The 26,129-nt window shown below is 38.1% G+C and overlaps 1 protein-coding gene across 3 annotated transcripts in view; it reads right to left on the bottom strand.

Annotated features, from left to right (window-relative positions):
* Nucleotides 1-10,317: 10,317 nt before the first annotated feature.
* The window catches only part of LOC115221412 (striatin-interacting protein 1 homolog), a 43,258-nt gene continuing 27,446 nt past the window's right edge, over nt 10,318-26,129 (bottom strand). For 2 of the 3 annotated variants that reach the window (XM_029791594.2, XM_029791595.2), the window contains exons 12-21: nt 25,561-25,632; nt 24,580-24,654; nt 23,470-23,555; nt 21,928-21,969; nt 17,917-18,043; nt 16,510-16,610; nt 14,081-14,147; nt 12,806-12,910; nt 11,493-11,697; nt 10,320-10,943 (exon numbers count right to left, since the gene is read on the bottom strand). In XM_029791594.2, coding sequence (XP_029647454.1) covers nt 10,693-10,943; nt 11,493-11,697; nt 12,806-12,910; nt 14,081-14,147; nt 16,510-16,610; nt 17,917-18,043; nt 21,928-21,969; nt 23,470-23,555; nt 24,580-24,654; nt 25,561-25,632 — 1,131 coding nt within the window. In that variant the 3' untranslated portion in view covers nt 10,320-10,692. Of the gene's footprint in view, nt 10,944-11,492; nt 11,698-12,805; nt 12,911-14,080; nt 14,148-16,509; nt 16,611-17,916; nt 18,044-21,927; nt 21,970-23,469; nt 23,556-24,579; nt 24,655-25,560; nt 25,633-26,129 lie in introns of all 3 variants that reach the window. The other variant, XM_029791596.2, reaches the window with a different exon arrangement.

Raw genomic sequence — 26,129 nt, 5'->3', positions numbered from 1 at the left:
TACACATTACATTATATAAAGAATAAACCATCCGTTACGTTATATAAAAAATTTATTTCTGCTACTACTACAGAGAGCGCATGCGCAGTAGATGGCCGAAAGGGGCAGAGGCTAATCGAAGCTATGTCGACAGCACACTTAGAAGCGATCATAAGGTCGCCTCTTCTTGTGGTGTCTACATAGTTTTGATAAATAATGATAAATAACGATGTTTTATGTCAACGAAACAGCTGTTGAGTACAATAACATTATGAACTATATGTGAAATTTATGCTTTTCTGCTTTTTATTCTATTTGTATGATACCGTATTAGGTCGCACCCCAAATATTTTTTTCAAATAAAATTAAGTATAAAATAGTACGACTAATACACGAGTAAATATTGTAAATTATTTCTATAAGAATGTGTGTGTTTGTGCGTGTGTGTGCAATATCTCATTTCGTATTTTCAAAATATGTTCGCTGTTCAATCATATGCTAACCTAAAAATACATAAACACATAGACACGTACACTGATACACACGTGCATACACGAACACACTCACACACACACACACACACACACACACACACACACACACACACACACACACACACACACACACACAAACACACACACACACACACACCAGGGAGCTGGGAAGAGAGAGAGCAGACACACATACAGACACGCAAAGATTCACGGACGGAAATTGAAATATAAGACATCATAAAGGAAAAAACAAAATAATAATGATAATAATAATAATAATAATAATAATAATAATAATAATAATAATAGTAATAATAATAATTGTAATAATGATAATAATAACAATGATAATAATAAAGATTTGGGGTTGGGAAAGTGAGGTGTGGCTGGCAGTGGGATGGGTACTTAAAGCATTTGGATCAGCAGAACTCATCCAGAATGTTGGTGCCAAATAACTTTGGTGGCTCACGTGATGGATGAGTTTAGAATTTTGGAGGAATTAGCCATTCACCTGCGTCTCTGTATAACAGCTTTAGACACTGCTCAGCACCAACTTCGTTGGCATAGACAACATGCACACACACAAACACACACACACACACAAGCAATATATGTTTATAAACGTACATACTTATCCACATGTGTACGAGTGTGTGTGTGTGTGTGTTACTGTTCTTTGGTATCGATCCGGAGAAAGTACTCAGCACAAACTCAGAGTGGTGCCTGTTACTCTGGAGTATCAACATGTCTGAAGAAACGGCAGCATGCTGTCGAAAGTCCAGGGTAACAGACCCTGGATTAAATAAACTACATACATACATACATACATACATACATACATACATACATACATACATACATACGCGCATGCATGCATGCATATAGATAGATATAGATAGATAGATAGATAGATAGATAGATAGATAGATAGATAGATAGATAGATAGATAGATAGATAGATAATTATAGGGCCCTTAATGCGTTGATTGAGTCGTGGGAACATAGAGTATATCTTAAACCCTTTTTATACTTGGCCAAGCTTATGTCTTCTCACGTTTGAATACAATCAATATTCGAGAAGAAGAAGAAGAAGAAGAAGAAGAAGAAGAAGAAGAAGAAGAAGAATGAGTGAGTGAGAAAAAGAGAAGAATCATTGACCCCAGAATTGGGTCGTTGTTTTTTTTTTTTATTAACATCAAAAGGATGAAAGATGAAGATGAGTTCGGTGGCATTTGAAACCAGATCGCAGGGCGCCTGTATGATCACGTAATGCAATCTCGCTGATGCCCTAACATCTCTGCCAAATAACTATCTATCTGTCTGTCTATCTGTATGTATGTGTGTGTGTGTGTGTGTATATATATGCATATAATATATGAGGACAGTTAAAAAAGCGATAGAAGTTGAAAAATTTGCCATTTACTATTTTGTAAGGAAAGGTTATATAATCCACTTATATGTACGTATATGTTGTATGCATATATGTATATATGTATGTATGAATGTATTCATAAAATGTATATATACGTATATATATATTGTGTATATATGTATATACATATACGTATATATATATCTATACATACATGTATATATATACATATATATACAGATATATACATACATATATATACATATATATATATATACATATGTATATACATATATATATATATATATTTATACATGTATATTTATATATATATATATATATATATATATATATATATACATATACATATATATATACACGCAAATATAAGTTTTACGTTTTTGGTATATGTATCTACGTATGTGGTATGTGTATATATACCTATATATAATATATACATTCATACACAATACACAATATACACACACATGCGCGTGTTCTAATAAGATGGGAGGAGTCGACAGAGAACAATTAGTTCGGTTATCTTCAATTACCAAAATATATAAACATTACGGGAACAAGAATAGACTGAGATTAACACCCAGTCATCATAGAAATAAATCTGAAATTAGAGGCAGGTATCATCTTGAAACATGGTATTATGTTGCCAGAATCGGTGCAACAAACACTGGTTTATATCCGGTGGCACCAGGCCAGAAGATAACCAAGTCGAATGTCTTTAATTTCGTTCTTTTTATCTTCTGATTCTTAGATTGATATCATCAAAATCTTCCTCACAAACAACAAAACATTCTTCAGAATCCCATTTAGTTGAAGGCCATCCCAGAAGTTCTCTGTGAATATCACCAGCGCTTATTTATTGTGTTGAGACAGACCCCGGTGGGGGGTAGTCTTTCCTGTTTATCTTTTAATGTGTGGGGTTCAAAACCCTCAAGAATCGTCATAAACGTCCTTTAACGACCATATTCCATGCTGACATGGGTTGGAAGATCTAGTAGAATCCGGTGGATCCAAGGACTGCATTGCGCTCCAGTGCCTACTTTGGCATCGTCTCTACACCAGGAATGCCCTTCCTAATGCCAACCACTTTGCAGAGTATACTGGTTGCTTTTTTTCCTTGCCACCGGCACCTGTGAGGTCGCCATACAGCTTACAAAACAGCAAACCTCAAAGACGTGGACAGCATTAGCCAGATGAGGCGATTAATCTTTATACCTCTCAGCTCAACAAAATATTTATCGGTTGTTTAATCGCAAGCCAGTCCTGACCAACCATCCTCTGTAAAACGGAAAGGTTTTGTCTATTTGGACAATTCCTATTTACAATGTTTTCCTGGCTTTTACCCAACACAATTCTCTTCATAATTCTCCAAACGCCTGGTTTTCTTTCTACTTACACGTCTTTTAATCTCAATTCTTGCTTTGTCCAAGAGACCATCGTCACCCTGTATCGATAGAAACCATCTTCATTGAGTATCCGCAGACGCATTTCTCGTCGTGTATCGCCAGACACCTTCTACGACAGTCACGGGCAAACTGTGGCCTGTGGGACTTTCTGAATGGCATGCCTAACGATAATTTACCTTCAATGTTTTTTAGTAGTGCAGCCCACTTGTGTCAAGCGGCCCTCTTCTCGATAAAGTCAGTCCATGCCTGGTCAACACCATCAACAGACACTGCCTTCGCCATGTACCAATAAGATACGATAGGTATCAGAAAATTTACAAGAAAAAAAGTAGGGGGCATGGGGTCAGCTTCCTTGCCCAGACACAAGTACAAAAAATAAAATAAAATAAAAAACACGAAGACAATTCAACAAATGATCAAAGACAAACGACTTCGAGTTTAATTTTTTTTTTTCTTTTATTATTTAAAAAACCACCATTTTTATTTTGGAATTGTTAAATGCAGCATGGAACAAGAGAGAGCCTTTATGCAGAGTTCTGCGGCAGCAAAGTTGAGAAAATGGTAGATTCTTTATTATTTTTTTTTTTTGTTTTGCAGAGAAACTCATCAAAGTTGGTATTAATTTACCAATAATATCTGACGATGTAATCTGCATTATTCACACACATCGATGCATGTGTGTCGTATGAGTGTGTGTGTAGGAGTATTCAATAACGAATTACAAGGTGCGTTAGTCATGTAAACATTATCGATCGCACATATTCAATGCACGTGCTTTGTTTGTTCGCCGGATTCGCTGCGGTATAGCGCTTGGGGATGACTCCCTTATAATGCTGACTTTCAGGTGTTTTAACACCCAACGTCATAAGGGTGTCATTCCCAAGAAATATTCCGCAGCGAATCCGGCGAACAAAACACATACATTATGTGTAATCGATAATGATTACATATATATATATATATATATATATATATATATATTATATACACGCGTACACACATATGTATGCATTTAGCTGGACATACAAAAGAGAAAAATATTTCAACACGTCGTAAAATATATACATTTATTTAAAGCAAAGTTTTACTCAGTCGTTACTCTGAGTTTCCTGTTTCTATCACATACTCCACACTATCGTGAAACGTATATGTAAATTACTTTGAAGAAATGAATAATCTCGGAGTAGTGACAGAGGAAAGCCTAAGCTTCAAATGAATATATGAGACTTTTACTCAGATTACACACAGTAAGAGCATGAAATTGGAGTACTGACAACAATCTCAGTTTTAAAAATATATGAATAAACTATACACTTTGCTTTAAGTGCCATCTTCTTTTTCATCTACAGACCGTAGCAATTGGATATGTTATTTTTATTAGTAGTAGTTGTAGTATGAACAGTTACTCTCTCATTTGCCTTTTATTCAAACGATTCAAGAAAGAAAGTAGCGTGACAATATATAATCAAAAGTATTCGTAAATCCCGTCGAAATACAACTGATCGTTTTGTTTGATTGCCTCACACAATCATCCAACTTTTAGATGCATAACACCTGAAATAATTACTTATCCACACGTATTATTATCTTGACTTCAGTATCATATGTGTAAAATACACAAAAGCAAGCTGGTTATTATTTAGGCAATTTCAGGGTTATTTTTTCTCAATGTGTGATTATCTTTCAGAGTATGATAAATTCAATATGTGGGAACTAAACTTTTTGAAAATTCCTTAACAAATATTAATGAAAGTGACTTCCAGAACTTATCAATTCCAATTTTTTGTTCCAAATTGTAAAGGTCTATAACAGAGTGCTATATTTCTCCAAGAAACAAAGATGGCAGCTTCTGGAACCATTACAGTAGGACGACGTATGCTCTACATTGAACCAATCGAGTTTATAATTGTTAATATTAAATATTGTTATTCTTTAAACTCCAAATATGTTTGGAGAATGAAGCAGTGAGATGTCTTTCTGAGAATCTGAAGAGATACGTACACTGTGAGGAATTTTTTTGAAGGATTTTTATCCAGCCTATACTAACAGATATAACCTCATTTAATCCATAACAAATATATCCCTGTATTAACTGCCCCAGAAGCAGTAATCTTTGTCGCTGAGAGAAGTACATCATAGGATTACAAGTTCTTCACAGTTTAGCACAAGAGATTGAAATTATTAAATTCTTTCAGCTAACTCTATTGATATATGACGAGAAATTTCCAAATACCAATTGGTTGAAATAATTTCCCACGTATACGATTCATCATATACTGAAAGATAATCTTTTTAAAAAAATGTTTCTCATTAACACTAAAACTGCCTGAAGAGTCACCTTCCTGGGTTTTGTGTGTTTTACACATGTGGTACTGAGGACAAAAATATATTTTTGAACGGCCTTAGTCATCACTCACAAACAAATATAACCCAGTAGTTTATACCATATTTTTGCAAGTTGCTTTAAACTTACAGCTGAGTAAACTCAGAACCTTGCTCGTGGATACATGTTGCTAGGTCCAAGAATGGAACCACGACCTGAGAATCAGGGATCCAACGCCCTAACCACATGACACGGGAACAGATGAGTGTGAAACATTTGTTTAGGCAATTAATCAAATTTCAAAAAACTATTATTTCAACAAAGGAATAACGAATATTTTTGCTTATATATTGTCATGCTGCTTTCTTGCTTCAATTGTCTGAAAAATCATCATCTTGAAACTTAAAGTAATGATTCAAAAAGCTTCAGCTTCTAATAAAATATAGAAATTATACTTTATGTACAGAGTACATTTTCCTTTGTAAACACAAATGTTCAGCAATATATATATATATATATATATATAATATATATATATATATATATATATATATGTGCTCAAAATCCAGTTTCAGTTTCCTCGTGCTTAGCTATGCCTGCATCGAAAACAGGCATTAAACAAAATGAATGGACAATATATCAACATATCGCCATTTTACGTCCATCTTCCATGCAAGGAAGGGTTGGACAGTTTGACAGGATCCGACCAATTGGAGGACTGGTTCATGCTCCAATGTTTACTTTTCTATGGCTTAAGGCCCTTCCTAATGCCATAATACCAAATCCCTTCACAGAACGTACTGGGTACTATATTTGTGGCACCAGCACTAGTGAGGTTGCCATGTTGCTCGCAAGACAAATACACACACATAATTATACATAAAAACTGAAGCACCAACACAGTATGAAGGCAATTAAATTGTTCAAGTTACAATTACATTTTCAACAAACATATTTTTGCCTCACTATGTTGGTCAAGCCAGAAGGCTCACAAAAACCAGCTAGGTGGGAAAGATAGCATCCATTTTTTTTAAAAATCAAATGACTATTCATTTAATTATCTTTACATTATTTAAATTATTATTTTTCTTCAAAAAAATGTGGGTTTTCAACAACGTTAGCATATTTCATGCAAACCGTTTAGTTCTTCTTTGACAGAGAGTTTAATGAAGTGAAAACCACATTTTGTGAAGAGGGAAGGACAGAGGTAAAATAATCGTAAATAATGGAAAAAAGAAGTTTGATTTGATAATCAGAATAACAAGGTTGCCATATTATTATTTAAACTAAGAAGAAAACTATAAACCCTGGTTGTTCAATGAGTCCCAGATTATTTGAAAACCAAACAGAAAGACGAAATAAGAAGGACCAGAATATACATGGATTTATTATTCATTGGATTTAAGTTTTACCATCTGTTTTTCCTGGTAGTATGAGTTAGAGGAATATATTATCATGGCATTGTTTTACAGTCGGTTGCCCTTCCTGTTGCTAACCCTCATTACCTATTATTCAAGTAAGGAATCTGTTTAGAGCCAATGGGGGGTTTGTTGATAGAGGAAATGACAACAGGCTTCCCCACCTGTAGCTTAGTAACTTTACAGGTGGAACATGCAGGGTATCAAATATTTATATGTCTATACAGGACAGATTAAACGATATGTGGTCTTTGCATTTGTGTTTATGTGTGTGAGTATGTGTATGTACATGTGTATGTGTGTGTGTGTGTATATATATATATTTATATACATAAATGAACGGAAATGGTTTTTCTGTTAATTTTCCCACTTTATTGATAAACTGTTTATAAATCATTAGGTGCCTACAAAGCAATTTGTAAGCACCTAATAATTTATAGATCATCTAATTATTAAAGTGGAAAAATTAACAGGTAAGCCATTTCTATTCATATTTTTCAAATACATAATACTGTACCAAGGACTTTCTATTTCTAATTCTGCTATACATACACACATACATACATATATATATATATATATATATATATATGTGTGTGTGTGTGTGTGTGTAGTTTTATTAAAACCAAAAAAACACTTCAGCATTGATGAAGTAGTATTTTATTCTACCTTTAGTATTTGAGTATTATTTTTACCACCTTGTTTTGCACTTATGTGTTTGTATGGTGTGTGTGTGTGTGTGTGTGTGTAGGTACAGACATGGTTGTGTGAATGAGATTCTTGCTTCCCATAATGTTTCAAGTTCAATCCCACTGTGCAGCTTCTCACGTGTCTTTGGTTGATCAAAGCCTTGTGAGTAAATTTGACAGATGGGAACTGAAAGACATCCACAGTGTGTGTGTGTGTGGGTGTACATATTTTTTATTTGTGTCTCCTTTTCCTGACAACGTGCACTAATTGTAAAAAAGAAGCATTACTGTCTTACGAATGGTGTCGTCCACTTGCAAAATCCCGTCCACCCCACATTGTGCTATCTCTGTTTGAAGGACTGACAGAATGATTCACTTGCTTGGAGGCAGATGAAGGTTGGCAACAGGAAGGGCACCTGGCCACAGAGAATCAGACTCAACAGATTCTGTCTGACCCAGGGAGCAACAGGAAAGTGGAGGTCAAAGCAATAACATCCTCAATTTGTTTAAAATCAAGATCCAAATTTTCCAAGTAAAACTGAAATCTGTTGGAATCTTGATATTCAACCCTTTTAATACTATTCCACCAGAGACTGCCCTTAATTCCACAAAACACATCCCTCATCTTAAAGTAATCTAAACTAAAACCTTCCATCGAAATTCCATGTTGTCCTAAATACCAAATTAATTTTCTTTTATTTCTTTTACTTGCTTCAGACATTCGACTGTGGCCATGCTGGAGCACCGCCTTTATAGACAAAATCATTTTAATAAATTCTTCATTGCTTTACTAAATGTCTTGAAACAAGAGCAATATATTTCAATACAAACATGAAAAAAAAAAGAATTAAAATTATCTGAATTATGAAACTTGTTCCATCAAATTTTCATGTTAATTCATGGCCCAAACACAAGGTTAATTAATGACAAAATTATTTTACTAATTTCTTTGTTATTTTCAAAATTAATTGAAACAAAGGCAAAGAATTTCAACAACAAACAGAGTAAACAAAACAAAATAAACAAAGAACTGGCAGAGTCTTTAGAATTTTGGTAAGTGTGCTTCACAGACTTCTTGTTCTGACTTGCTGCACACTGAGTTCAAAACACTGAGAGGACAGCTTTGCCTTTCGTATCGTCATGGGTTGATTGAAAAACAACGACCAACCTGAGGGAGAGGATTGGCAGAGATTGTATCAGAGAGAAACCTGAGATGTCTTGGAGTATCGGATCTGGTTCTTTGCATTCTGACTGCAAGGACCTACCATGGCATTGGTGCCAGACCACATCAATTCTAAATCAGTGGTCATTCTCTTGGATAAACATTAGTGGTATAGAGAAGTGGGAGACTTGCATGCAGGAGCAAGTTCTACCCTTCTGCAAAACTATCTTGCACACACGCCAACACACACACACACACACACACACACACACACAAGTTATCCTTAACTGACAGAAACCTTACATGAAATGGTTAACATGCATTCTTAGAATTTAAATTTAACTGTTGTTCTTTCTATTACTGGTAGGTTCCATCAAACGGCGCCAAACAGGACCGATGTCTGATGAATATTCAAACTAGCAATAAAAGACCAAACATAGGAATAATTCTACACTAAATGCTGTGAGGAACGGCTGATTAGTTTCCTATGGAAATGTTTCAGACAGGTGTTGGAGCAGCAAATATGGAATTGGCAAAATCTGAAATATTTCAAGGACTATTTTATTGTTTAGTTTAATAAGTTATGGACATGTTTCAAGATGGCATGTAGGAAGGAGGGGAGGAGGGCTCGATCCCCTTTTCTATACACACACACACACACACACACGCATGCTTGTTTCTTTGTGTTGCTCATTTAATCTATATATAGCTTATACATTTATAAATATACAAATCTGAGTTGTGTGTGGGTGGGGGTGGGTATATATATATATATATATATATACGAGGGTGAGTCAAAACGTAATGCCATTTTGTTTAGGACAGGTATAATTGCCACCACAGGAACATGTATCATACATCAAAATGAAGCTGGTCCTCTGTGGATCACATCCCTACTTCTCAACATAGTCACCGTTTCTCTCAATAGCAATGTTCCACCTTTTGAAATGAGAGCATGTATCCCTGCCCTGTAAAATTCTGTTGACTGTTCTTTGAGCCACTTCTTCACTACAGTTTTCACTTCCTCGTCACTGGACTATCATCGCTTTGGCCCCATGAAAGAGGGTTTGAGAGGCAAACATTATTCTAGTGATGAGGAAGTGAAAACTGTAGTGAAGAAGTAGCTCAAAGAACAGTCAACAGAATTTTACAGGGTAGGGATACATGCTCTCATTTGAAGGTGGAACATTGCTATTGAGAGAAACGGTGACTATGTTGAGAAGTAGGGATGTGATCCACAGAGGACCAGCTTCATTTTGATGTATGATACGTGTTCCTGCGTTGGTAATTACACCTGTCCTAAACAAAATGGCATTACTATTTGACTCACCCTCATATATAAATATATATATATATATATATATATATATATATATTATATATATATATATTTATTGGTTTAGTGACTGTGTGTATATATGTATAAACACTATACATATATACACACACACAGCTGAAAAGCATTAAAATAAATAGTTAAAAGAAAATCTAGTCCCCCTCAGTCTCTGACTCCAGCTCCCTGTCCCCCGCCACCACCACCACCCACCCCACATCCTTCTGACCCCCAATATCAAGAGTAAGGGTCTAATACTGTATCTCAGCTTTACCAAACCTTCCCAACCCAGCATCATCAATGTCTGCATTTCATTCCCTTACAAACACCACAACACCACACAACACACTAAGGGCCCCCTTTCACTTCGACTGATTCCCCCCTACAGCCCAAAATTAAAGAGGTGGGGTTACAGTACCCCACAGGTGTTTGATCCTAGTCGACAGTCCACCAAAAAAGGGTTCAGTGCCTCCCTTCTGCTGTCAGCGCTGTATTTCATTGATGAAGGATCTGGTCCCAGTCGACCTGGTTCGAGAACACCTCTTGTTCCAACCAAAGCTCATAGTTGTGCTTAAAGTCATCACTCAGCTGTAAATTCTGTCCAAGAACGCTGAGTATACAGTTGTCTACTGGTGTGAAGTTCACGTCCGTTCCATTGGTGCCATACCGCCGGTTGTTGAACCGGTCGACACATGCCCGAAGCGCACACTCTTCAGCCTGGAAATCCCACGGTTTTGTATCCAGGTCTGCAAACCACAGAAAAACAAACTTAAACGGCATTGAAATAGACAAGGCTTAGTGTGTGTGTGTGTGTGTGTGTGGTGTGTGTATGGTGGTAAGGCAGTATATGTGTTCAGTATATGTATGTGTAGTGTGTTTGTGTGCGTAATGATAGTTTATGTGTATGTGTGTGCAGTGTGTAGTGGTAGAGTGTGTGTGTGAGTAATATATGGTGCGTAATGTGTAGTGTATGTGATGGTATGAAAAGAGTGTGTGTGTGTGGTTGTATGGTAGTGTGTTTGTACAGCATGTGTAGTGTGTGTGTGTGTGTGCATGTAAAATGGAGTTTATGAGTAGTTCCAAGTAGTAGAGTGTGTGTGTGTGTGTGTGTGTGCATGCAGTGTGTAGAAGTAGAGAGTAAGTGTAATGTACGGGTGTGTAATGTGTAGTGGTAGTGTATTTGTGTGGTGTGACATATAAGTTGTCGTGTGAAGTGGTCGTAGTCAACAAAACATTGGAAGAGACGAAGGGGAGACAGACAGACAGACATCGTTTGGGGTTGGGAACTGACTCACCATTTCCGAAGGCCCAGTCATCGTTGAGTCTATGTCGGACTTTCTGGTAGATGGCAGACATGGTTTTCATGTTGCTCTTCCTCCATTGTCGTCCGAGGTATTTCGTTTGCATCTTGAGTAGTTTCAGGACGTAGAGTTGCATCATAGACTGCTTGACCGTAAGGGCGTGCTTCAGGAAGGGGTGCGACTTGAACACAACCAGCATCTGAACAAGAAAAACAAAACAAAAATAAAACAAAACCCATTACAATAACAAAAACAACAACACTGTGTCCATTTACTCTTTTACTTGTTTCAGTCATGTGACTGTGGCCATGCTGGAGCACCGCCTTTTAGTCGAGCAAATCGACCCCACGACTTATTCTTTGGAAGCCTAGTACTTATTCTATCGGTCTCTTTTGCCGAACCGCTAAGTGACGGGGATGTAAACACACCAGCATCGGTTGTCAAGCAATGCTAGGGGAACAAACACACACACACAAACACATCATCATCATCGTTTAACGTCCGTTTTCCGCTCTAGCACGGGTTGGATGGTTCGACCGGGGTCTGGGAAGCCAGGGGCTGCACCAGGCTCCAGCCTGATCTGGCAGAGTTTCTACAGCTGGATGCCCTTCCTAATGCCAACCACTCCGCAAGTGTAGTGGGTGCTTTTTACGTGCCACCTACACAGGTGCCAGAGGGGTCCAGCATCGGCCACGATCGGTTGGAGCTTTTAACGTGCCACCGGCATGGAAGCCAGCCAAGGCGGCGCTGGCAATGGCCACGTTCGGATATATATATATACATATATACGACAGGCTTCTTTCAGTTTCCATCTACCAAATCCACTCACAAGGCATTGGTCGGCCCAAGGCTATAGCAGAAGACACTTTCCCAAGTTGTCACGCAGTGGGACTGAACCCGGAACCATGTGATTGGTTAGCAAGCTACTTACCACACAGCCACTCCTGCGCCTATTTGCAGAGAATACATCAACGAATGCCATCTTAAGCTTGACCACCCCACTGGTGAGTTATTACAGTATGGTCCAATAGGAAACATGTGTGGTAGTTATGATACAGTTAAAGTATAGTGCAATACTGGGTTTAAATTCTGGCATAAGGCCACCAAGTTTGGGGGGAGGGGGACTGGTCAATGTAATTGACCCCAGTGCATGACTGGTACTTATTTTATCAAGGGAATTCCATCTCACCACAGAAGTGGAAAAAAGTAAACATTAAAATGAGGAGGGGGAGGATGTTCTTAGAATAATGGTGTCTAAAGGAATGAGAATCCCAGACCAAGGAGGAAAGAGAGAAGCACTGACTCACCATAGTTCTGGCATGTTTCCATTTGATCAATTTATTCAAAATTCTCAGAAGATTGATACAGGAAAACAAGTTGCGCCAACAGAACACTTGGTCATCGCCATTTTCCTGCAGAAAACATGAAGAAACAAAACACATTTCAGAATAAAGAATGATAAAAATGCTGTCAGCAGTTTGCCATATTGACACAACCGTAGTTTATCACTGGTACCAACTGTAGGGAGATAAAATATAAAATCAGTTTTTGCAGGATTTAAACTCAAAATGCATAGAAATGGACCTAAATGATGATGTTTTACCGTCTTGACCATTCCACAACCTTTTCTTAATGTTTAGTTGTAATAATTTCTCATATTAGCACAAAGTAACATATTTGGCAAAGGGGTAGATGTGGTGTTATATGGAGGGTGGAAAGCTAGTGGGGTTGTTAGAGCATCAGATAAAACTCACTGTGTTGTTTTACTTTGGCCCTTGGCTCCCTGAGTTCAAAACCCACTGAAGTCAACTTTATCTTTCATCCCCCAGAGTTAACAAATAAACAATCAGTCCTGTACAGGATACAATTATTCTCCTCGTTTTTTTTTGTTTTTTTTTTTCTCTAGGAGGATTGACCGTAATCAGACTTGGAGGGAGATGAACTCTACCAGGCCAAAAAGGAAAATGCACAAGAGACATCCTAACAGCAGAAATTATCCAAAGGGGTAACAGAAAGTTTCCAAAGTGTAAGTGCCGTGTCAAATTTTAAACGAAGCTTAGCAAATCTTTTACTGAGACACTCCAATTGCTTTGTTAGACAAACATTAAACTGAACATCAATTTTTAAGTGGGATGCATATTTAACCCTTTTGATACCATATTTCAGTTGAAATACATCACTTTCGTTTCACTTAATTTCGAAATTAAGGAAGAATTTAATACATTAATTTCATCATTATTAAACGGATGCTTAGAAAATATATTACGAAATTTTGAAGGAAGGTTTTAAATAAGAAGTTGCAATCACAGAACCACAGACAGTTTCAAGTGGTTCTGCACAAAAGGGTTAACCAGTCAGGGTTAAAAAATCCTGGTAAAGAAATTAAGGATCCCCAATCATGGAAATGTTATACAAGTGACTTGACTTAAGTCTTATAAGTGAAGACTATCAGACGTTTAAGTTCTTTAGATTATGTTCACTTAATTACTCCTCTTCGTTAGACCTGTGATATCATTATTGACCAATTCTATACAACAACAAATTCTGGTCCTTGTCTTAGGATATATTTCAGTGGAACTTACCAGATTTTCCCCAGTTATTTCAATTTGTTCACCAATAACACAGGAGGGGAAATCTAAAGCTACAATACTGAAAGAGAAGAAGAGAGGACATTTTTAGTGGCACCAAATGAAAAATAACGAAGAAAGCCAATCAAACACACAAACACACACCTCTTGCTTTCAAACTGGCTACACACAAAGACACCCACCATTAATCAGATTCATAGATTATACCCCGCCACCCTTCCTGTTCTTCTACCCTGACACATCATCACCACCCTCTTTTTCTTTTTCCAGTTCTACCCTGGTCACTTCCACCCACTCGTGTATAATGTGAATAGCCATCTGTCTATTCTACAACAAGAAACCTGTTGTGACACTTCCCTTCATACTCTAACCTCACAACACCAAGAATCAAAACCCCTTGAATCTATTGAAGTTTCATTTTGGCAACTGGGAACATCATCTTGCAGGCCACATGGAAACCTCGTCAGTGCTGGCGCCATGAATAAATCTCCCTGTACACTCAGTAGAAACCATACCAAAGCACATACTGGAGCACAATGCAGTCCTCCTGCTCATATTTTAATCCCAACTAAATGAGTATGATCGTTACCAACGTCACCTGACTGGCACCTGTGCCGGTGGCATATGTAAAAAGATTCGAGAGAGGTCGTTGCCAGTACCGCCTGACTGGCCCCCATGCCGGTGCACGTAAAAAGCACCCACTACACTCTCAGAGTGGTTGGCGTTAGGAAGGGCATCCAGCTGTAGAAACTCTGCCAAATCAAGATTAGAGCCTGGTGCAGCCACCTGGTTCGCCAGACCTCAGTCAAAATCGTCCAACCCATGCTAGCATGGAAAGCAGACGTTGAACGATGATGAATGATATCTGGTTTAAATATTTTAGGTCTGGGGTAAAAAAAAAAAAATTACTCCTTCAAAACACATAACACATGTTGGCTATTTGCTGCCCCTTGTCAGCTGCCAGCATCTTCAAAGCTGGTGCTATCTCAACCATCCACATTAATAACCTCCCTTCTTTCTGTCTCTCTCTCTCTCTCATATATCAGCTGCCATGTTAATAGTGTTTCATTCCATTCCTTTAACAGTGAACCATACATCTTCAATAGATTTAACACCCAATACTATGTGTTGTGACAAATGCAAATAATTCGTCCATGCAACACATTCAAGGACAACCATCCACTGCTTTTCTGTCCACCAGCATATTGTATAAATGCCACGTGCACATCTGTTGTACCACATCGTGTTTGGTTATTGACTCCAGACAAGACAGGAGTCTTCTCTCTCTTCTACTTTCGTAATACACATCTTCATAAAATTATCCAAGGGAGTTAACCCACTGTTGACATGGGTTTCTGAATGGCACCGTTCCTGAGGTTGGTTCCATTTAGCCACAGGTCATTTCAGGAACAGCAGACCCAGAGTTATCATACAGTTAGCACATATATATATATCATATAGTTAGTACGAGATATATAGCAAACATGTAGATATCGAAATCTTAAGACGGATATCGTAAAATACAGGTTGTTGTGTTTGATGTCCACCACAGAGTTCCATGAAATAATTCAATGTGTCATTGAGACACATCAAACTGTTTATCTTGAAGTAATTAGTCAACTAATTGATTAATTAGCGAGAGGGAACCAAAAGAATACCCTCCATCAGGCATTTGCCATATTCTGAACGCCTTACTTCCCTGGGCATGGACACATTGAAACTCCGACGTCTGGCAGCTGACTTGGCAGACACCCATAAAATTATCAACCACCGCACAAACAATAACTCTGAGCACCTTTTCAAACTCCACCCATCTAACACCCGTGGACATATTTACAAAGTAAGAAAACAGCACAGCTTCCGTGATTTCAGGAAACATTTTTTCACGCTGAGAGTTGCTGAAGCATGGAACAAACTGCCGGCATCAGTTGTTAGTTGTCGGAGCACTGCATCCTTCAAAACTTCCATGCTTCCTGAGATTCGCCAACACTACACTTGATTTTCTCCCCTCCATACACACGCAAGCATGTATCTGACTCATACATTGTTCGCTTTCCAGACATTTTTACATTACTGCATGTACTTTATATGCACTTTCTGACAAGTTGTGGTGCACCTGAGCACTGTATACAATAATTTCATTATCATTATTTTTATGTCGATGAGAGGAATCGAGAGAGAAAGGGAGACAGAGAGACTGATATGAATAACCACATGAGATAAAGAGGGAGACATGGATATCTGGGAGAGAGAGAGAGAGAGAGAGAGAGAAAGAGATAGCTATCTCTGAGAAAAATAAAGACAGAGAGGGAGAGGAAGGGAGGAGGGATGGGTCTCTATTAGTCCTGTAATGGTTCAAGTGTTTAGAAAGGTGTGCAGGGAAGGAAGAGACACTGCAGGTATAGAATTCATGAAAGACTCACCTGTTTTTGGTTGCTACGTACGACATAATATTCTGGTTGAAAAACTTTAAAACAAGTGGAATGCAGTTAGCAAGCACTAAATGTTGGCTCAAAAACTCAAACTGGAAAAGACAAAGAGAAAAACAGATCAATAATAATAATAATAATAATAATAATAATAATAATCCTCTCTACTAAAGGCACAAGGCCTGAATTTTGACTAGAGGGGACTAGTCAATTACATCAACCCCCCCCCCACTGTTTCACTGGTACTTTATTTATCGACCCTGACAGCATTAAAGTCAGAAAAAATGTTGCTAAGCATTTTACCTGGCACAGAAATGATTCTGCCAACTCAGTCTTCATCATCATCATCGTTTAGCGTCCGCTTTCCATGCTAGCATGGGTTGGACGGTTCAACTGGGGTCTGGGAAGCCAGAAGGCTGCACCAAGCCCGGTCTGATCTGGCAATGTTTCTACGGCTGGATGCCCTTCCTAACGCCAACCACTCCATGAGTGTAGTGGGTGCTTTTTACGTGCCAGACGAGTCTGGCAAATGGCCACGATCGGATGGTGCTTTTCATGTGCCACCGGCATGGGGGCCAGGCAAGGCTGGCAAACGGCCACAATCGGATAGTGCTTTTTATGTGCCACCGGCACAGGGGCCAATCTTAATAATAATAATGATGATGATGATGATGGTGATGATGAAGTCAGTGGCCATCCCCTGGTTTATGCAAAACTATACAAAAATCCTTGTATAAAACTGTGTACTTCACAGTTCCAGCGATGTGGTGTTTGGATGTTGTGCATATGCTCACATGTCTGAGATAGGAAGCTTCACACTAAGAAGGGAGAGCACTGCATGAACGACAGTGCCAGGGAAGTAGCGTTTCTTTTGGACTCTCCACATGGGTTGGGCTTAAAAATGTGTTTTATATTCTTGAATGGGATAAAGTGTAGAACTAGATTATTATCCTGTTTCCAGCTTCGGTGTGGCTGCCAGGATTTGAAAAAGGGGGCAAATCTCCCACCCCCCAGTATTTTGTGATTTAGGAAGGATTTTTGAAAAACTAAGTGGGGATTTGCAACAGTGTTCAGTGAACAAATTAAACACACTTCCCAGCTGTGGCTAAAATGGGAACCGACCAAGTTTACATACAAATTTTCTTTTTATATACTCTTTTACTTGTTTCAGTCATTTGACTGCGGCCATGCTGGAGCACCGCCTCCAATCGAGCAACTCGACCCCGGCACCCACTCTTTGTTTGTTTCCTTTTACACAATATTAAAACAACGGGTAAAAATTTTCTGAAGCAGCAACCCCGACTAATTTTACCTACAAGCTGCCTTTACATCCAACCCATGCCTACCTGGAAAAAATGGACATAAAATGATGATGATGATGGATAGATAATTGTGTCTTACCTGGTAAATATGGTTCAGTTTGAAATGTTTCAGAAGCAACAACAACAGCCCTGAAATTGCTTTAGTGATAATCTCTTTGTGACGATTAATATCAATTTCTAATTTCACTGACTGTAAAACTGTCGTCCTGCAAAACATAAATACACAACACTGCAATATATATATATATATATATATATTATATATATATATAATTAAGGGCTCCTAAATAAGGATGCCAAGTGCTGGGAACACAAAAAGGAGATAAATTTATCAAGAGTGAAAATTTTTGTGTTCCCAGCACTTGGCATCCTTATTTAGGAACCCTTAATTATATTTCTACAGGAATAATATTTTTCTATATGAATAATATTTTGTCTAATGACTAATTCGTCTTTTGTGCTGAGCCACTGGTAGTAATCTATGTTATTACCCTTTTTTGTTTATATATATATATACTCTTTTATTTGATTCAGTCATGTGATTGTGGCTATGCTGGAGCACTACCTTTAGTCAAGCAAATCAACCCCAGGACTTATTCTTTGTAAGCCCAATACTTCTATCGGTCTCTTTTGCCAACCCACTAAGTTACGGGGACGTAAACACACCAGCATCGGTTGTCAAGCAATGTTGGGGGAACAAACACAGACACACAAACACACACACATATATATATATACCTATACATATAAATGATGGGCTCCTTTCAGTTTCCCTCTACCAAATCCACTCACAAGGCTTTGGTCAACTTGAGGCTATAGTAGAAGACACTTGCCCAAGGTGCCACGCAGTGGGACTGAACCTGGAACAATGTGGTTGGTAAGCAAGCTACTTACCACACAGCCACTCCTACGCCTATATATATATATAGTGAATAAATAGGAATACAATATCGAGGTGGTTACCATTCAAGTACTTAGTTATAATCCAGGTTAAGGCTAACTACATCAAGTTGTAATGAACCCCTAGAATTACTTGAGGAAAGCAATTCCACTGTATTATATCTGATGGGCGAATCCTAGGTTCACTTCTCTGGATTATGAATATTTAACTAAGTTTATATCCAATACTCTAACAATGAATACACAGATTGGAGCATCTATAAAATGTTTTTTGATTACTTCTGCAATCAATTACAGCAGATTTCATTTAAATTTGTCCCAAAACATGTTTCTACTACAGAGACATGTAGTAACTGCATTTGCATCCATTTACTTTTTAATGAGCCATTAATCTCTGCATCTTTATTCAAAGTCCACCCACTGACATGGACTGAAGCAAACTAAGCGTATGTAGGTTTTGCTAGGGACATATTTGGTAGGGGACTAGTCTTTGAGTGCAAAGAATGAGAGAAGAAGGTTTGGAAATCTGATGTGGCTCTTCTGAAGACTGCTGTGATGTTGACTTTCTGCTGACCCTAGGTTTGAATTTCCAAGCAAGAAGGATAGGTCTCAAATATTGTAGTGATACTTTTGTAACAACAGGCAACACTTTACAAAAAATTAACAAACAGGCGCAGGAGTGGCTGTGTGGTAAGTAACTTGCTAACCAGTGTCTTCTGCTATAGCCCCGGGCCGACCAATGCCTTGTGAGTGGATTTGGTAGACGGAAACTGAAAGAAGCACGTTGTATATATGTATATATATAAGTGTGTGCGTGTATGTTCGTATGTCTGTGTTTGTCCCCCCAACCTCACTTGACAACCGATGCTGGTGTGTTTACGTCCCTGTTTCTTAGCGGTTCGGCAAAAGAGACTGATAGAATAAGTACTAGGCTTACAAAAGAATAAGTCCCGGGGTCGAGTTGCTCGATTAAAGGCGGTGCTCCAGCATGGTCGCAGTCAAATGACTGAAACAAGTAAAAGAGTAAAAGAGTAAAGAGAGTATTCGAACAGTCATCAGGGTAATCAGACTGTGCTTGCCTCTCGGGTATCAAAGACAAACCAAACGGAGGAAATAAGAATGTAAGGGGAGATAACTACGTACACTCAGCACACACAGACAATTCTGACTTCATAATAATAATAATAATCCTTTCTATTATAGGCACAAGGCCTGAAATTGGGTGGGTGGGGGGATGAAAGGCAAAGTCGACCTCATTGGAATTTGAACTTAGAACAGGCACAAGGCCTGTTGTGGGAGGGGGTCTAGTCAATTACATCGACTCCAGTGCATACTGACCCCGAAAAGATGAAGGCAAAGTTGACCTTGGCGGAATTTGAACTCAGAACATAGAAACGGACAAAATGCCACTAAGCATTTTGCCTGGTGGCATGCTAATGATCCTGCCAGCTCACTGTATTAATAATAACGATTTCGAATTTTGTCACAAGGCCAGCAATTTCTGTGTGGGGGTGGTCGATTACATTAACCCCTGTGTTCAAATGGTACATCTTTTAATGATCCCGAAAGGATGAAAGGCATAGTTGACCTCGGTGGAATTTGAACTCAAAATGCAGCAACAGGTTAAATGCCACTAAGCATTTCGCCCAGCGTGCTAACAGTTCTGCCAGCTTGCCACCTTAATAATAATAATAATAATAATAATAACAACAATAATCCTTTCTACTATAGAGATTAGGCCCAAAACATTTTAGGGGAGGACATTCATCATCATTTAATGTCCGCTTTCCATGCTGGCATGGGTTGGACGGTTCAACTGGGGTCTGTGAAGCCAGGAGGCTGCACCAGTCTCCAATCTGATCTGGCAGTGTTTCTACAGCTGGATGCCCTTCCTAACGCAAACCACTCCGTGAGTGTAGTGGGTGCTTTTTACGTGCCAGACGAGGCTGGCAAACGGCCACGATCGGATGGTGCTTTTTACGTGCCACCAGCACAGGGACCAGACGAAGCTGGCAACGGCCCATTAGATAATTATATTGAGCCCAGGGCTCAAATGGTATTTATTTCATTGACCCTGAAAGGACAAAAGGCAAACTGGACATTAGTGGAATTTGAACTCAGGATGCAGAGATGGACGCATCTTGTCCAGTGCACCAATGGTTCTGCTGGCTTGCCACATTAATAATAATAATGATGATGCCAGCCAAGAATATGATAAATTTGCCAAATATAAAGACCTGGAAATTGAAATAAGCAGGATGTGGCACCAGAAGACAGAAATGATTATGAGTAGAGACTGAAGCACGAGGAATCATTAAAAAAACACCAAGAGTGATTTCCTTGGAAAAAATAAAAATAACAGGAAAACCTAACAAACAGGAAATCCAGAAAATACTAAACACAACAACTCACATTCTACATAAGTTCTTGTCTTTGTAATCTATATTCTCAAAACGATTTTTTTTTGTTTTGAACCGAGAAAAGAAGGCCAACAGGACTTGAAACTGTGTTGAACAATAACATTACATTACAATGCCTGCTCTATGTGACTGGTTACCATTCAGCAGGAATTATGTTGTCTAGATGATAGCATAGGATAATAATAATAATAATAATAATAATAATAATAATAATATCCTATGCAAAATACTTTCTATGTAATCTCAAGTTTTAAAACAAACATAATTTTCGTATGGTTTTTTAGACATTCACTAGTACAACACTAAGTACAAAACCAAATATATGGCACCCTAGGCATAACACCAACACAAACTTCCAACTTGTTGTCTCTTGAGGTCTCTGGGTGAGACTTGGAGCCAGCTTGTGCAAATGTAAAGCAAAAGTCAAACATAGAATAATAATAATAACAACAACAATAATAAAAATAACAACAACAACAACAACACTTTCTTATTTTGGGTACATGGCCAGAAAATGTGAGGGGTGGGGATGTAAGTTGACACTAGCGGAAGTTGAACCCAGGTCATAAAAATGGACAAAATGCTGCTAAGCATTTTGCCTGACAAGGTAACGATTCTGCCAGCTCACAGCCTTAATAATAATAATAACAATAATGATAATAATGATAATAATGATAATAATAATAATAATAATAATAATAATAATAATAATAATAATGATACAGACAAAAGAAACATGAGAGAGAGAGAGGTTAAAAAAAGGTGGCAACCTTATGTTTTGGGTATCTGGCTCTTGGTCGTTTGTAAGGTGGCTGGAATGGAAGGAAGGAAGGAAAGTTAATGAACATACAATGACATACAGGTAAATGGTGGTGGGCTTCATGACAGGTGTGACTGTTAATTAGAGAGAGAAAGAGAGAGAGAGTGTGTGTGTGTCAAAGTGGTAGTAGTAATTATTTCTTTATTGCCCTTAAGGGAGCTAAACATAGAGGGGACAAACAAGGACAGACAAGGGGATCAAGTCGATTACATCGACGCCAGTACGTAACTGGTACTTGTTTAATCGACCCCGAAAGGATGAAAGGTAAAGTCGACCTCGGTGGAATTTGAACTCAGAACGTAACGACAGATGAAGTACCGCTAAGCATTTCGCCCGGTGTGCTACCGATTCTGCCAGCTCACCCCCACCTTAGTAGTGGTAGTAGTAATGACAGTATGGATTAGAGCTGGTTCAGCAGTGGTGGTAGTACAAATAATAGTAACATTACAGTTAGTAATGGTAGTAGTAATAGTATTAATAGATGTGGTGATGGTGGTAGTGAATGTAGTGACAGCAGTAGTAGTAGCTGTGGTGGTGGTGGCAGTAGTAGTGGTTGTGGTGATGGTGATAGTTGTGGTGGTGGTGGTAGTGGTTGGCTAGTTTATATTCTTGCTGCTGCCCAGTTTAACAGCTGAATGGTGATGTGGTGACCTTCATGACAGTGCTAATGTTAATTACATAGTACAGGTAATGGATTACAGGTGTGGTTGTGGTGGTGGTGGAAGGGAAGAAACACTCCACCACCGTCACATGAATACATTAAAGAAATTAGAAAACTACACTGATAAATGATAAATATTAATTAGGGCGACAAAGAAGAGGGGAAGTAATGACTTAAATGCCTTGCCAGCTGATCACAGCTGGTGCTATGGCTATCAGGAAGTGTCCAGTAAGAAAGATAAATGCAAGGTGGGATGGTCAGGGTTAGTAACAAAATGCCTTATTCAAAAAAATGCCCTAATTAATATAATTAACATATGCAAATGAAGTGATGTCATTTACATAGAGTGGCACCAACTTAATGAGTTCCCCCCCAGCTGGACGGGACGCCAGTCCATCGCATTGTTACTCTAGAAATAAGAAGAAAGAGTGAGAGAAAGTTAGGGCGAAAGAGTACAAAAGGGGTCGCCACCACCCCCTGCCGGAGCCTTGTGGAGCTTTAGGTGTTTTCGCTCAATAAACAAACACAACGCCCGGCCTGGGAATTGAAACCGCGATCCTCTGACCGCGAGTCCTCTGCCCTAACCACTGGGCCATTGCGCCTCCACCATAATAATAATAATAACAATAATAATAATAATAATAATGATGATGGTAAATATCTTAAGGTAAGAGAAAAGTTTTAGTGTTGTAGAATATACGTAACAAACAGAAAAAGATGACGTGTGAAATAAAAGGTAGGGATTTTTATAGCTAGCCCAGTATATTACTGGTAGATGGTTTAATCAAGCCCAGATGAAAGACAGAGAAATCATGAAATTTTGAAACTCACGGCAGAACATCAGTGAGGATATTGATGGATTCTGATTTTGTTTTTGAAGTAGGACAAGCTGCCAGGAGTATCTTGAGGAGAGCAATCTGGAAAAGGAAAAACATGGGAGTATATATTAGGTTTGTATGGAAACCTGGGGTACAGTAACTACATGCCAGTGTATTAGGGGAGAGAGAGAGTGTGTGTGTGTTAGTGACAAGCAGTAAGAATGAGGAGTCAACATTGCATGGATGGGTAAATACTTTCGTCGTTTGTGGATTTTCGATTCTAATTTTGGCGTTTGGTGCAATTACAATTAACACCTGAAAATTGCAAACTCTAATTGCATGAAACCTGAGATAGGATCAAAAATCCACAAATAAAAAAACCTATTTATTCATCAATGCTGTGTTGAGTACTATACGCATGCATAATGCATACATAGGGGCACTCTGTAAGGAAGCTGGCACTCGGTCAGATACGACGACGACAAGGGTTCCAGTTGATCTGATCAACGGAACAGCCTGCTCGTGAAATTAAACATGCAAGTAGCCAAGCACTTGTAAGGAATCTATGAAATTTTAAATTGCACAGAGCCAAATCAACCTGTTTTAATTAGAAATATAACTCCTACTAAATAAGTTGAGTACCTCTTTCCTTCATTTGTCCACTCACCCATACAAATAAATACATATATATGTGTATACATACATATATATATATATAAATAAAGAGAAAGAGACAACCATATATAATCAGTTAAGGTATATATATATATATATATATATATATATATATATATATCATTGCTATTATGCAAAAGTGTCGTAAGTCCAAAATGTTGCTTTTTTCAGAAAACTAAAACAATTGCAAAACCGTTGCATTACACTTTGACAATTTTTGATATCTTGGGATCTGAAAAAAGAAAGAAAAAAAAAAGACCCCAAACCCGCACACACATTAGCCCCCACAGGAACTGGCTATTGCAAGCAAAAATAAACGTTGAAAAAAATGCATTTGGCCACATTTGGACATACGACAGTTTAACATAATAATAGTAACAATATATATACATATATATATATATCCTGTGTAATGTCTGTAAAACAAAAACAGTGTGTGGAAACTTACACTATACTGTGGTAGACTTGGCAGAAGAGCCTGGTACAAGAGTTCAGTGGGGGTGTTGGGGATTTCTTTTTCTGGCTGCAACAGAAATGAAAAGAAATTGTCAAAATTAAACATTTTGGGGATTCAGGCTCAAGGACTGCAATTTCCAGGGGATGGGGAATATTCGGATACCACCGATTCCAGTAATTACTGGTACCTTACTTTTTCAACCCTGAAAAGATGAAAGGAAAAGCTGATCTTGACAGCATTTAAACTCAGACCATAAAGGTACAAGAAAATACCACAAGGCATTTTTTCCAATGCCCTAACTCATTTTCCCTGTTCCTCCTCTCATGTGATGTAAATGAGTAATTATGCATAACTGAGCAATTAGATATGAGCAATTAAGCACAACTGAGTAATTAATCATAACCAAGTAATTGTGCAAAATTGAGTAAATAGACATCAATGAGCAATTATGTACAACTGAGTAATTAGATATAAATGAGTAATTATGTATAACTGAGTAATTAGATATAAATGAGTAATTATGTATAACTGAGTAATTAGATATAAATGAGTAATTATGTATAACTGAGTAATTAGATATAAATGAGTAATTATGCATAACTGAGTAATCATGCATAACTGAGTAATTAGATATCAATGAGTAATTATGTACAACTGAGTAATTATAAATGACTGAGTAATTAGATATTAATGAATAATTTAGAAATTTTTGTGATTGAGTAATTATTAATTTTACTTTGCGACTTTCTAAACTTCTGAACACAGCTCTTTGGTCTCCACTTTGTGAATCCCTGGGGATCTGTGGCCCGTGGTTAAGCACTACTAAGACAGAAACTGTCAACAGCCCCACCAAAAGGGATTAGAACAACATAGCTATTAGCAGACTTATATAATATCTAATAATAATTTCCATTTTTTTTTTAAGAAGGACGACAGACTTTGGAATCGGAAATGAAAATGAAGAAAACTTACCATGGAAAATGGATTTTTAGCAATTTCATCCTCTCGTTTGATTTGTATTTCAGACAGAGAGATGTACAAGTGCTGCGAAAGAAGAACAAAAAATACTGGTAAGGAGTAAAAGAGTATATATATATATGAAAAACATTCAAATATTCAGGCATGTGAAAAAACATTCGAGCGAGGTCGTTGCCAGTGCCGCTGGACTGGCTCCTGTGCAGGTGGCACATAAAATGCACCATTTGAGCATGGCCACTGCCAGTGCCGCCTGACTGGCCCTCATGCCGGTGGCACATAAAAGCATCCACTACACTCTCAGAATGGTTGGCATTAGGAAGGGCATCCAGTTGTAGAAACACTGCCAGATCAGATTGGAGTCTCGTGCAGCCATCTGGTTCGCCAGTCCTCAGTCAAATCGTCCAACCCATGCTAGCATGGAAAGCAGACGTTAAACGATGATGATGATATATATAAGATATATAAGATAAATGTCATTTGTCTCTATTCATTTCCTCATGTCTCCATCAGTGTTGTCTTTTTCCTCCTTATATTACATCTCATCGCCATTCCTCTCTGATCTA

Source organism: Octopus sinensis, linkage group LG18 (assembly GCF_006345805.1).
Source record: "Octopus sinensis linkage group LG18, ASM634580v1, whole genome shotgun sequence".
Taxonomy (NCBI): Eukaryota; Metazoa; Mollusca; class Cephalopoda; order Octopoda; family Octopodidae; genus Octopus; species Octopus sinensis.
The sequence above is the reverse complement of the archived record's forward strand: the minus strand, read 5'-3'. Positions and strand labels throughout refer to the sequence as shown.